The sequence below is a fragment of the Dryobates pubescens genome, chromosome 3, assembly GCF_014839835.1.
Source record: "Dryobates pubescens isolate bDryPub1 chromosome 3, bDryPub1.pri, whole genome shotgun sequence".
NCBI classification, from domain to species: domain Eukaryota; kingdom Metazoa; phylum Chordata; class Aves; order Piciformes; family Picidae; genus Dryobates; species Dryobates pubescens.
In genome coordinates, this window is record NC_071614.1 from 11,485,880 (window position 1) to 11,498,681 (window position 12,802).

The 12,802-nt window shown below is 45.0% G+C and overlaps 1 protein-coding gene across 12 annotated transcripts in view; it reads left to right on the top strand.

Annotated features, from left to right (window-relative positions):
• Positions 1-12,802, top strand: part of ZNF521 (zinc finger protein 521) — a 336,867-nt gene that overhangs the window by 24,432 nt on the left and 299,633 nt on the right. For 7 of the 12 annotated variants that reach the window (XM_054179658.1, XM_054179666.1, XM_054179667.1 and 4 more), the window contains 2 exons: positions 827-886; positions 7,626-7,805. In XM_054179658.1, the coding sequence (XP_054035633.1) occupies positions 827-886; positions 7,626-7,805 (240 nt within the window). The remainder of the gene's footprint in view (positions 1-826; positions 887-7,625; positions 7,806-12,802) is intronic. The other 5 variants (XM_054179669.1, XM_054179665.1, XM_054179663.1 and 2 more) reach the window with 2 other exon arrangements.

A 12,802-nucleotide genomic window follows, 5' to 3' on the forward strand; every position in this document is an offset into this window, starting at 1 on the left:
GAAAATGGTTCTGCCTTTTAGCTCTCCTTTTCACTTTTACTTTGGGAGAGTCAACGTTGCTTAGGCATCATACCTGAGCCTACGAGAACAGCACTCTCTGATTTTTCAGAGTAGCAGCAGAATGGCTCTTGTTAGGTTCACTGTCACCCAACAAGTTTTGAGTAGTGAATCTGACAAGAATTGCATTGTTTGTAGTTCTACTGCTCTGGAAAGCTGTGAGCCAAGGGAAAGATGCTGGCATGGCGTATACAGTAAAACAGCATGGGGTTAGTTCTCCTTTGCAAGGCTGTCTGCACTGCTGAGATGTTTGCTACTGAGTCTAGGATGATTATTATGGGGGTTTTTTTTAAAAGCTTCTATATGAATTAGCACACACACCTCTCCCATCTGCCAGGAGAAGGCTTTCTCTTAGCCGTGTGGAGTGAGTGGAATCTTAAAGCCCAGAATTATTCTCTCATTTAGCTCCGTAATCAAATACAGCAGAGTTCATTGAAGACAAATATCCCAGAGGAAATTCGATTTGCTTTTATTTCTTTTCTTTTCTTTTATATTTTTTTTTTTAAGCCATGAAAACGACTTGGTCACTCTGTTGTCAGCTTTGTAGCTTCCATACAGCAGCGTGTTCTGTTTTGGTCTTGGTCTACACTTTGGCACTTTGCAGTGCAGCTTCTCTTGCCTGTGTTGTACGAGCGTTGCTGGCTTTCAGAACTGAGGCTGGTGTAAAGATGCTTCACACACTTCAGATACCTACCTAACATCTTTTTTGTTGTTGTTGTTTTGTTTGTTTTTTTTTTTTTTTTTTTGTTTACTTTTTTTTTTCTGACAGTAGAAGAAAATGAAACAGAGGAGCAGCAGGCAGGTGTGGGACACACAGCCGCGCTGACTGGTAATGCTGAATTCCTTCCTTGGTGCTTGCTTACCATTTGACAACAGTCTGAGGGAGTTTTGCATTGGGGTGGTTTGGGTTTGGTTTGGTGTTTTTTGGTTGTTTTTTTTTTTTTCTTCAAAGCCTGCAGTCTTCCTTCACCAGTTCAGCTTAAAATTTATTCTTGAGGCTTGCAATGGAAAATAAACATTCCTCTCCCCTCACCTTTCAATTCCTGAGAATTAGAAATTCTGCCTTTTGTAGGTCAGCCAGCTGAAAGTGAGATGCTTCTAATATGCAGCATGCTTTGCTTTTGGTTCTTTCCCTTTATTATTGTTAAAAGTAATCCTCCTCTACATCCCCCACATCAAAACCTCACCCTATGCCATTTCAAATCAACTTGAATGTTCATCCCACTTTCCATAATTTACCAGCATCAAAAAATAGAGCAGGATAACTTCTTTTAGGATTGTTTGTATAATTTCTTACCAGTCAGGGATTAATGAAGACCTCTTTAGTTTGAAATCAGTGAGGTTGGGTGCACAAAGCTGTTTGAGTCAGGATCACAGGGATATGTAATGTTAGTAACAAGGAGGAAATAAGAGTTAATTTCCAATGAAAAGCTGCTTCACGGTGAGGGTGCTGGAGCCCTGGAGCAGGCTGCCCAGAGAGGTTGTGGAGTCTCCTTCTCTGGAGACTTTCAAGACCTGTCTGGATGTGTTGCTGTGTGGCCTGCCCTAGGTCATCCTGATTTGGCAGGGGGGCTGGACTCAATGATCTCCAGAGGTCCCTTCCAACCTCTACCATTCTGTGATTCTATGGCCACAAGGGCTCTTTTATTCTCTAATGAATCTATGATTCTAACGTGGCTCTGAGAGTGCAAGAAATACTTTATTCCTGTCTTTGGTACTGATTCCATAGAATTTTAGCTGAAGAGCTGGACTGACTCATCTGAGCAGTCTCATCCATTCAGCTGAGGTCACCTTTTGGAGTAAGGGCCAACTCCTTAAGGATATCCCTAGAAGCCTACTCTGAGTACCTATAAGTAATTTGTTTCAGAACAGTTAGAGCTAGTCCTGTTGTGAAGGGGAAGAATGCAGTTGATTCTTCCTTCAGCTAGAAGACTTTGTGTTTCTCCTGTGTGCATGTGTTTGTGTTTGGTGCCTTTTGGAGGTTCAGGTGGCTCTGTGCATAAGCTGTATTGTTTGGCAAGAGGAAATAAAAGTGAGAGAGTGGAGAATTTTTAATGGGGAATTTGTCAGCCTCTTCTGCATGTGCCCACAGTGGTGGTGGAGTCACCATGCCTGGGGGTGTTCAAGAAACATGTGGCTGTGGCACATTGGGGCATGGGTTAGTGGCCATGCTGGTGTTAGATTGATGGTTAGACCTGGTGATCTGAGAGGTCTTTTCCAACCCAAACAATTCTAGGATTCCACACTTACGTCTCCACGTAGCTATCTGCCAGCTTGAACAAAGGCAAAGTTGTGCCGCTATAGACAGGCGAAGCTGAAAACCAGAGGACTGCAGAAGTGGAGATCAGGGAATGGTTCCTTTGCTACACTTTGTTTTCCTTAAAATAATTCTCACTGGTTGCCTTGCTGGTTATTTATTTCCCATCACATCCTGTGCTGCTCTCTCTCTGTTTCTAGGAGAGCTTTAACATTCTGTTGTTCTCTATGGCAAGAATGCAGCGCTGATACCCAAACAAAAACCCTTCTGATAGAGCGGAGCGGTACAGAGGGCCCGCGCTGTGTACACACTGCCAGAAGTTTTTATAGTAATACTTTGTGTCTAAGCTCTGGCTCTAACCATTAAATGTGCTTTTTATAGAGTACCAAGTTATAAATGTAGTGCAGCTACGGCATATTAATCTTACTGCAGAGATTTAATGAGGCAGTTGTTTTGCGATGGACACTATTGGGAGCAGGGAGCGACAGAGTTTTACTTCACCACTGAGCTGAAGAAATTTTCCTTGCCTGGTAATAATTATAACCACATGATCTAAGTTTTCCTTTCTTTTGCCAGTGCTTTTCCATGCAGAAGTGGCTTGGAAGGAGGTCCACGGCAAGGCAGTGAAATGGGTTGGAAAGGAGGCTGTTTTCTTGGTAGTTTGATGGTTTAGCTGTGATTAGCTATGGATCCGTGCAGCACAGGCAGAAATATGTAAGAAGGGTTTCAAGAATACAGATAGCCTTTGCCAGTCCACTGAGATGGCTTTTAGATATTCATTACTTTTACTTGACTTTTATATGGGTTATAAAAAGTAAATGTGGTGAAACCTCATTTTTACATGGGCAGAATACAATTTCTACTGGTTGGCCTTAAACTGCTCCCATACTTGAAATTAATTGAAGTCCATGGCTTTATTGCCTCCAACACTTTTAAGCCAATGCAATTTTTCTTTTTCCCCAAAGTTGCAGTTTTATTAGACCAAGTTACAGCAATAACATCCCTTATGAGGAGGAGGAGGAGGAGGAAGAAGGGAAGGGGAGAACCACCTGCCAGGGAACGTAGTAATGAGAAAATCATGCTTCTTTTAATTTCCATTTATAAATAATAGCAACATAATCAGGACCAGAAGACCACTGCTCTTTCTCTTCTCTTTTTTTCTTTTTCTTTTCTGAAGTATCTGACCAGGCTGAATTTATTTCTGTTGCAAAAAAACAGTGACCCTCCTCTCTCTAGCAGATAGTTTTCAGTGCTTTGTGCAGCTGGAGCCGATGTGTGTGGTGTTGCCGATGCGCGTTGGAGTAGTTTCAGTTGGTGCACAGGAACCCCCGAAGCGGGGCAGGGAAGCCTCTGGAAATGACAGTGGCATTTGCAGATGTTGGGAGAGGCAATCTTACAGTGGAGACAATCATTGCTGAGGGAATTGTGGCTGTGGCTGTTGCTGATGTTGGGGAGAAAGAAGTGTGGGAGATGAATGACTTTTGCCCTGAAGGCTGTGTGTGAGCATGAGCTTAGGACAGGAGGCTGAGGAGAAAGTGTGGCTGAACGCATGTTGCATTTGTAAGACCTCTTTTTATTCCAGCCTTGCAAAAAGAGCAGCTGAAGCCAGGCAGCTTACCCTGAGTTCAGTAACTATTTAAGGTTAGCCCAGCTGGTGATGGAAGGTATTTGTTGTGGTAACAGGAAAGCTATCTGTTCACAAAGTGCCCAAATCGTATTTTCACCCTTTAAATATCTTTTTTATTTTGGTGGTGACATCTCTTCACAGAAAGGGGATCACAGTGGAAATGGATCCATTGAGAGGGGCTGAGACTGCCAGAACTCATTTCACAAAGCTGTCGTAGGCTGAACTCAAACCTAGGTCCCAGAGGGTCCCACTTAAGTGTTGACCTAAAAACAAATGTGCCAGTTGGCTAGAGCGTGTATTCTAAAGTTCCAGCAGAAGGGTATAAGCTTGACTGACTTCTGTCCCTGTAGAGTTTATATCTGCAAATGCAGGAGGAGAAGCAAAACATTTATTAGTCTTAAAATGATTCTAATTTTAATAACTGGCCTCTGAGTAGGAGGCTTTAGGTTGAGCAGTTCTCCAGGCTTTTGTGCACGAAGGGGTGCACGTGCGCTCCACGTGCGTGTCTCGCTGGATTCCCGCAAAGAGCAAGTGAATAAGTCGTCACGAGAATTCCCTGCCCTCCTCCCTTTTTCTTCCCCTCAGCATTGTACTTAAAAGTAGAGTCAGCCACTACCCTTACTTTAAAACAAACAGGTCTGTAAACTTTATGTGCAGCATTTAAATACTCATGTTAGAATTCAAACCCAGTGCCCACGTTTCCCTGAGTGCTGTCAGTTTTATGAGATGAAACCGGGAAGCCTGAGCTGAACAACTAATAGGATGCCATGTGCACGTGCTGCCTTCCAACAAGTGTTTAATGATGTTGGGGTCAGTTGGCAGCAGTTAAGATGGTTATTTCTTCCTCTGAGCTGCTCATAACTTGCTGATCTCCTGACTGCTTTTATTAATCTTGCAAAAAAACATCTTGGAAAATAAAGTGGCAGTGGAAGATGTTGGATTCATAGAATCACAGAATCGTTTCACTTGGAAAAGAGCTTGCAGATGATTGAGTCCAACCGTTCTCTAGCTCTAGCAAGGCTGGAGCTAAACCATGGCCCTCAGCACCACACCTCTGCCTCTTTGAAACACCTCCAGGGGTGGGCACTCAGCCACCTCCCTGGGCAGACTTTTCCAGTCTTTCAGAACCCTTTCAGGGAAGAAATTTCTCCTCATATACAACCTAAACCTCCACTTGTGCAACTTGAGGCTGTTTCCTCTCATCCTGAAAGCACTGAACAGTGGCTAAGATGCCATAGAGTCCTTTTGTTTAATTGGCATCTTCTTATGTGTGTGTATGTGCAGTCTGCTCCTCTATTAGGAAGTAGCTGCCCAGGTGGAAGAACCTTGTGAATGCAATTTGTCACCTAAGGATTGCATTCCATGTATAGGCAGGGCCTTTGCAGAGCAAATGTGGTTTTGCCTTCAGAAAGTTGGGAGGGTTTTTAGGTTTTTTCAAATGAATCTTGTTTCCTTCTGTACATAATGCCCTTAAAAAGAAATTCTGCCCTTCACCCTTGTCAAAGAAATTCCTTGCTTCTGATCACGAGCCACACAGCATGAGGAAGGCTCTCTGCCATGGGTCATTTCCAGTTTCTGCTGCAGCTCTCTCTGCCTGAGCAGCTGAAGGGCAGGGTGCAGCAGTGTGGACCAAAGGATGCAGAAGGGTGGTGAGAGCCCTGACCTTTGCTGTGGGCAGCAAGAACACTGTGCTTTGTGTGCAGTGCAGCTGCAGGAGTGGCTGTGCTCACATCACTGTAGAGTGCAGGAAGAGGACTTAAGACTGCTTGAAAGTGGACTCCTCCTTCTTCTCTTCACCCCATCCTCAGAGGCTGAGAGGACCTCGGGCTCTTTAGCCTGGAAAAGAGCAGACTGAGAGGGGATCGTATAAATGCATGTAAATTTCTAAAGGGTGGAGGCCATGAGGATGGGGCTGGGCTCTTCTCAGTGGTAGCCATTTATAGGACAAGGGGCAATGGGTACAAACTAGAATAAAGAAGGTTTCCCTTGAACTTAAGCAGAAGCTTCTTTACTTTGAGGGTGGCAGAGCACTGGAGCAGGCTGCCCAGAGAGGCTGTGGAATCTTCTTCTCTGGAGACTTTCAGAACCCTCCTGGATGTGTTCCTTTGCAACCTGATCTAGATATACCTGTGTTAGCAGTGGGGGGTGGGCTCAGTGATTCCCCAGAGGTCCCTTCCAACCCCTAGCATTCTATGAGTTTAGTATGAATGTGTTTTAGCTCCTCTGCTTCCAAGTAGTTATGTCTGATTCTAATCAATTGCAAGGCAAAATAAAGTGGATTCTCTGTTGCTGTGGACAAGAAGCCTGCTCCTGATTACTACCTGCTTGGCTCAAGGATATAACATCCTAAAGTCAGAGAATCATAGCATGGTTTGGGTTGGAACTGACCCAAAAGATCATTCAGTTCCAATGCACTTGCACAACCTCCTGTTATTGAGTTTGTCCTAGTCTTTTTAAATTACTTGGTTTAGGCTTAGCTCTCTCAAATATCTGAAAAGAAAGATGAGGTGGCCCAAGCAGAGAAAGGAGAAGTGGTGAAAGCCTTGCATTCCTTTGGCTGGAGTGCACACTGCCATTCCTCTTCTGCATTTTGCTTGTTGTACTGCGGTTCCCAAGGCAAAACAAAAGCTAAGTGCCAGCTTGCTTTATTAGGGAGGGCAGGATGGTTTATTTCTTGCCTTTGGAAGGAAGCTTTTAGTAAAGTGGGCAAAAAGTCAGGAGCAGTTAAATCTATTCTGCTCCTCAGAGGGGAGGAAAAGTTCTAGGCTTGAAATTGTCTGGCTCTGTGCTGGTCATCTGCAGAGCTGTGGTAGCGCAGTGGCTGTGTGGCTTCTCTGAGCGCTGGGGTGCTGGTGAGGCTGCGCCATTTCTTCCAGCTTAAAAGTTCCAGCTGGGCTCAGGACTGCTGTTCTGTGGCTAGAGCTGTCCTGTATCCCCCAAATCCTCATTACCATGTCAGACACAGCTCTCCTGGTGCACTATTTAGGTTTTCCAGTAGCTAGTTCCCAGTTCTCCATCATCTGCCAAAACCCAGGGACTCGGTCAGGTTTGTCTTGAGCCATACACAAGTTCAAAGCACGCGTAGCATTTGGATGTTCTCCTTCCAGGGCTTGTTTTGTGTCAGACAGTGTGGTGATGGGAGTATTGGAGTGGGTTGTAGAAATCAAGATTAATTTCATGTTTGGGCAAATCAGATTTGTTAGTCTCTTAATCCTGGTAATTTCCTGTGAAACGCCGTAGTTAACAGTGAAAAGAAGTTTCCTGCACACTCACTGATTTGATTTTTCAGGGCTTTTTTTTTATCCCCCTTTCATTGAAAACTAATTGCATAGGTGGTTTTTTCCTTTCTTACAGTGATCAAAGCAGCTTCAATAGCTGTGATAGAATTGACAAACCTCACATTGAAGCCTGGCAGAATTGCTGGAGTGAGGGCTGGAGCTGCATTGGTTGGGAGAAGCAGGGAAATGCTCCTTTCATCGAGAGTAGAAATAAATGAAGGAGAGAAGCCTCCTTTGCTTATTTAGCCAGAAAATCCACAGTGTGCTGCAGGCTCATGCCAGAAATGTTTCTTCTCACCATTACCACAAGAGACTGTGTTGATTTATACAAAGATGATTTATCATGTTTTAAAGGTTTCTTTTGTCTTCGATGCCTGACACCTCGATGGTCTCGATTCTCTTTCAGACCCTAACTGTAAACTAGAAGACAAGGTAGAAGATGGAGATGTTCTAGACTGCAAGAAGAGGCCAGATGAAGGGGAGGAGCTAGAAGAAGAAGTGGTGCACAGCTGTGACAGCTGCCTCCAGGTGTTTGAGTCACTGAGTGATATCACCGAGCACAAGATTAATCAATGCCAGCTGACAGGTAAACAATGCTGATCACTTGGTGGCTGCTTGCTCTGGTCTAGTTCTGGTTCCCATCCTCTGCTTTTAATCTCCCTCTTTCTTTCTCAGTTATTTTACTCCTGCTTAGGTGAGATTTTTATAAAGAGATTCTGGGGCAGGACTGTACTGTAAAGGGGGCTCTATGAATTTCCTTCCTGTCAAGGGATGTCTGGAGAATTGCTGCTTTGTCACTGTATTTGAGGTGTTCCTTAGGTGGCTGTGTCTGGCTGCTGCCTGTATTTTCCTGTTTCATACTCTGCAGATTTCTGCACTTAGCTTACATGCAGTTTTTCCTAAGTCACTTGTGAATGTGGAAGGTGTTTGTAAGTGGGGAATGAATCTGCACAGTGGCACATTGCAGATCTGGGCTGGGTGTTGTGTTAGTCTAATCTGTTAATTACAAATGACTGTGCAGTAATCAGTGACTGAAAGTTGAGAGGAATGAAGCAAATCCCTGAGGGGCAAAAAAACATCTCCCAGCTTTAGGCCTGGGGCAGAACTGGGTGCTGATCAGGTACTACTGAGTTGAGCAGAGCTGGATGGATGGACCTGTAGCCAAGCCAGGGTCCTTAATGAAATGATTGTAGACAGCACCCTCACAGAGGAAACCACTTAGTAATGTTGCCCTGTAGATGTAGTTGGTCCTTGGATGGTGCATGCTGTGGGTCAAACTGACTTGAGAGTCAGCAGAAAGGTGGGGTTTATTTTTTTTTCATTCGATGGTGCTTTAGTTTTGGCCTCCACAGTGTAAAATGTATTTATTGTTCACTGCAGTTACCTTAAAACCCTTTCCTCGGTATGACTTTGTGAACAAGGAAAGCCATCCTTCCATCTGGGAATGCTTGTAGAGGATGTGTGTGTTGTGCTCATGTTTGGAGAGCTTTCTGAGTTATTTTTGGTTCCAGTAGATCCATAGGCTAAGTCCTGGCAGGGTGACCTAGAAGTCAAGCAGCAGTACTGCTCTTGAGGCTGAAGTGTGAAAAGAAGGTGAGCAGAAAAGGAGGAGGTTGAGACAGCAATGTGAATTTGTTAAAGGGGTTCAATCCCAACTGCAAATTGTGGAAGCTGAAAACCTGCTGCAGCAAGAAACATTTACTTCTGTTACTAAATTACTTTGCCTTTTCTGAGGTCCAGAGGAGGCCACAAAGATGATCAGAGGGCTGGAGCTCCTCTGCTGTAAGGACCTCTGCTATGAAGACAGGCTGAGAGAGCTGAGGCTGTTCAGCCTGGAGAAGGGGAGGCTCTGGGGAGACCTTAGAGCAGTCTTCCAGTACCTGAAGAGGGCTACAGGAGAGCTGGGGAGGGACTTTTGACAAAGGCATGAAGTGACAAGACAAGGGTGATGGCTTCAAAGTGGAAGAAGCCAGTTTGGATTAGCCACCAGGAAGCAATTCTTCCCCATAAGGTTGGTGAGACTCTTGAATAGGTTGCCCAGAGAAGCTGTGGAGCCTCCAAGGCTGGAAGTGTTGAAAGCCAGGCTGGCTGTGGCTTGAGCAAGCTGGGCTAGTAGGAGGTGTCGCTGCCTATGGCAGGGAGTGTTGGAACTAGATGATCTTTAAGGTCCCTTCCAAACCCAAACCATTCTGTGATTTGTGCCTGTAAGATATTTTTCTGCCTTCATATTGAGGCAGTTCTACCATTCTCTAATGACTCCTACAAACCTCTGCAATGTATTTGTCTGTGTTGCCTGTGGTTTCTGGCACTATGAATATTCTCTCCTGACTTGAAAAATCTTCTTTTCATCTGCTTTTCTTCATGTCTTTCTTCTTTCTTTTGCTCTGTGTTGAAAAAAATTAGTTGCTTTAGCTTGTCTCTTCTTTCCTTCTCCCTGAGAGCATTCCTCTTTCCCTAGTGTTCTGGATCTCCACTTTACTTCCTCAGATCCCATTTATTCATCCTTTTTTTCCCCCCACCTTGATCTGATTTGGCTGTTCCTCCTTTCTGGTTAATGAGTTTCTGCCCCTTCTCCCCACTTTGACCAAGTGATTTCTCTTCTTTAAAGCTGCAGGCAGAATGCACTGAACAGTGCTTGTAGTTAGGTTGAGAAACTGAAGGAAAGCAGTAAAAGGAGAAGCTGCAAAGCAGGGGGAGTCCTGAAGCATTGCTCCTGAATACAGTGGCTCTTGCTGAATGAGAGTGAAAACCAAGTCTGGTGGGGTAGTCGGTTTGGGGTGCATGTGTAAAAGCACCCTGATGTCAGAGGATGGGGGAATGAACATAACTTTAGAAGGAAATTAAGTACCTAAAAAATACCTTTGCCCCTCTTTCAAGGGAGCTTGTGATAGTGAATGACTAGAGACCAGGCTGTTTGAGAGCTAATGAAGTGAACAAAACCATAAACCACACACCCTTCTGGGCTACCAAGCTGACACAGCCAGCTGCCCTCTCTTTCTAAATATAAATGACCAAAATCCAGCTTTAACTTGAGAGAGGGCTCTGGATGGAATGGCCACAGTTGAGGATTTTTTTCTTCGCCAAACCCTAAACTAGTGAGGTGGACTCAATACTCCTCAGCTGCTTGTGTGGTTTAACATGAAGGACACCACATCTGAAAAAAGCCCTCCTCAGGTTAGATAATTTTTTTAGTTAATCAGTGACAAACAGCTGGCAGGCAAGCAGCTTACCTTTCTTTCCTGAAGCATGCTCTTTGTGTTTGACAAGTTTGCTTTGAGCATTTGAGGCAAGCTCCTTGGGCTCTTACCTTCCTCTTGGATTCCTGCCAGTGCCTATGGGTTGCAAAGGACCATCAGGAAGCAATTCTTGCTCATGAGGATGGTGAGGCACTGGAAGAGGTTGCCCAGAGAAGGTGTGGAGGCTCCAAGCATGGAAGTACTGAAAGCCAGGCAGGCTGGGGCCTTGAGGAAGCTGGGCTGGTAGTAGATGTCTCTTTCCATAGTAGGAGGTTGGAACTAGATGATAGAATAGAATTGAATTAACCAGGTTGGAAAAGACCTTTGAGATCATCAAGTCAACAAGATCAACACCATCTAATCAACTAAACCATGGCACCAAGTGCCTCATCCAGTCTCTTCTTAAACATCTCCAGTGATGGTGATTCCACCACCTCCCTGGGCAGCACATTCCAGTGGCCAATCTCTCTGTGAAGAATTTCCAGGGGTGTGGAGCACAGCCCTGTAAGGAGAGGCTGAGGGAGCTGGGGTTGCTTAGCCTGGAGGCTCAGGGGAGACCTTCTTGCTCTCTCCAACTCCCTGAAGGGAGGTTGTAGCCAGGTGGGGGTTGGTCTCTTCTTCTGGGTGAGCAGCACCAGAACAAGAGGACACAGTCTCAAGCTGTGCCAGGGGAGGTTTGGGCTGGATGTTAGGAAGAAGTTCTTCCCACAAAGAGAGATTGGCCATTAGAATGTGCTGTCCAGGGAGGTGGTGGAGTCGCCATCACTGGAGGTGTTTAGCAAGTGACTGGATGGGGTGCTTGGTGCCATGGTTTAGTTGATTAGATGGTGTTGGGTGATAGGTTGGACTTGATGATCTCTGAGGTCTTTTCCAACCTGGTTAATTCTATTCTAGTTCTAAAGATGTTCTCCTCAGCTCTCTCCCTCCTGTAATCTGTTGTTTGGATTGAACTCCTGTTCTTTTTCTAGAGGAGGGCATGGCTGCTCTTTGATCCTAATGTGTGTGACATTGATCCTGGCAGTTTGGGTCGAATCCAGTATTCATTGAAGTCGGTGAAAAGGTTCCCATTGGCTTCAGCGAGGGATGGAACAAGAACTGCTGCTCTGGTTCCCTCCCTCTCTGAAATCAATGGGAATCTTTTTAGTTATGGTTAGGAATATATATACTTATTTATTTTTTTGCTATCATCTGAAATTCTTGTACTGAAAAGGTGATGATTTATTTATGCTAATTGCTGACAGTTCCTGTGATGTTTGTGGGATCCAGATAATGGAGAAACAGAGCAGGGGGGAAAGTCCAGAGTAGTTGTTTGTGATGCTTGTAACCATGGGCAGGTCAGATGCTGAATTGTATTAATTTAGTCATTACAAAAGATGGGCAATAAAAATATGGATTTAATGGGGTTCCTCTCTGATGTTAATGCTTTTCTTGCCCTATCCTTCCTGCAGCATTTCCATTTAATAACTGATGAGCCACTTAGTTGTGTGTTTGTGCAAAGGAGCATTCTTACCTAAAAACACATGGTGGCCACTAGTGCCTGGCTCTGCTTCACTCATCTGGAGATAAGGAAGTTGAGGGGAGACCTTCCTTCTCTCTACACCTCTCTGAAAAGAGGTTGGAGCTGGGTGGGGGTTGGTCTCTTCTCCACTCACTAGTAGCAAGTGATAGGCTGAGAGGAAATGGCTTCAAGATGCAACCAGGTTTAGGTTGGATATCAGAAGAAACTTCTTCCCTGAAAGGGTTCTCAAAGACTGGAACAGGTTGCCCAGGGAGGTGGTTGAATCCCCATCCCCAGAAGTGTTTCAGAGAGGTAGAGGTGTGGTGCTGAGGGCCATGGTTTAGCAGCAGCCTTGGTAGAGTGAGGGAATGATTGGACTGGGTGATCTTAAAGGGCTTTTCCAGCCAAAATGATTCTATGGATCTGTGATCCAGCCAGGCTAGCTGTGAACCTGGTGTCCTTCTGGTACCTGTCCATTTAGATCTCAGTGTAGGAACAGGTCTGCAGGATCAAATGTGGTGCACCACTGATAAACCCTCAGCTGCACCTTCTCTTCTCCTTCTGCCAACAGGAGATGAGAGTCAACCTTCTGCAGGGCTGCCATAATATGTTGTTGGGTCAGGATTTGTCAGACCCTTTCTCTGATGTTCTGCTTGGCTCATTGGCTCTTCTCCCTGCACAGGGCATTGTGCTGCTGATTTCACCTGGCAGCCCTCAGGGATTGTGCTCTCTGAAGTCTCCCCTGTACACATGAAAGCTGCTTCACTGCTGGGTGACTTTGTTCAGAAGCATTCAGTTCAAGCTTGATTCTCTTCAAGGTCCTGTAGGTCACTTTGGCATCTGAAGTCT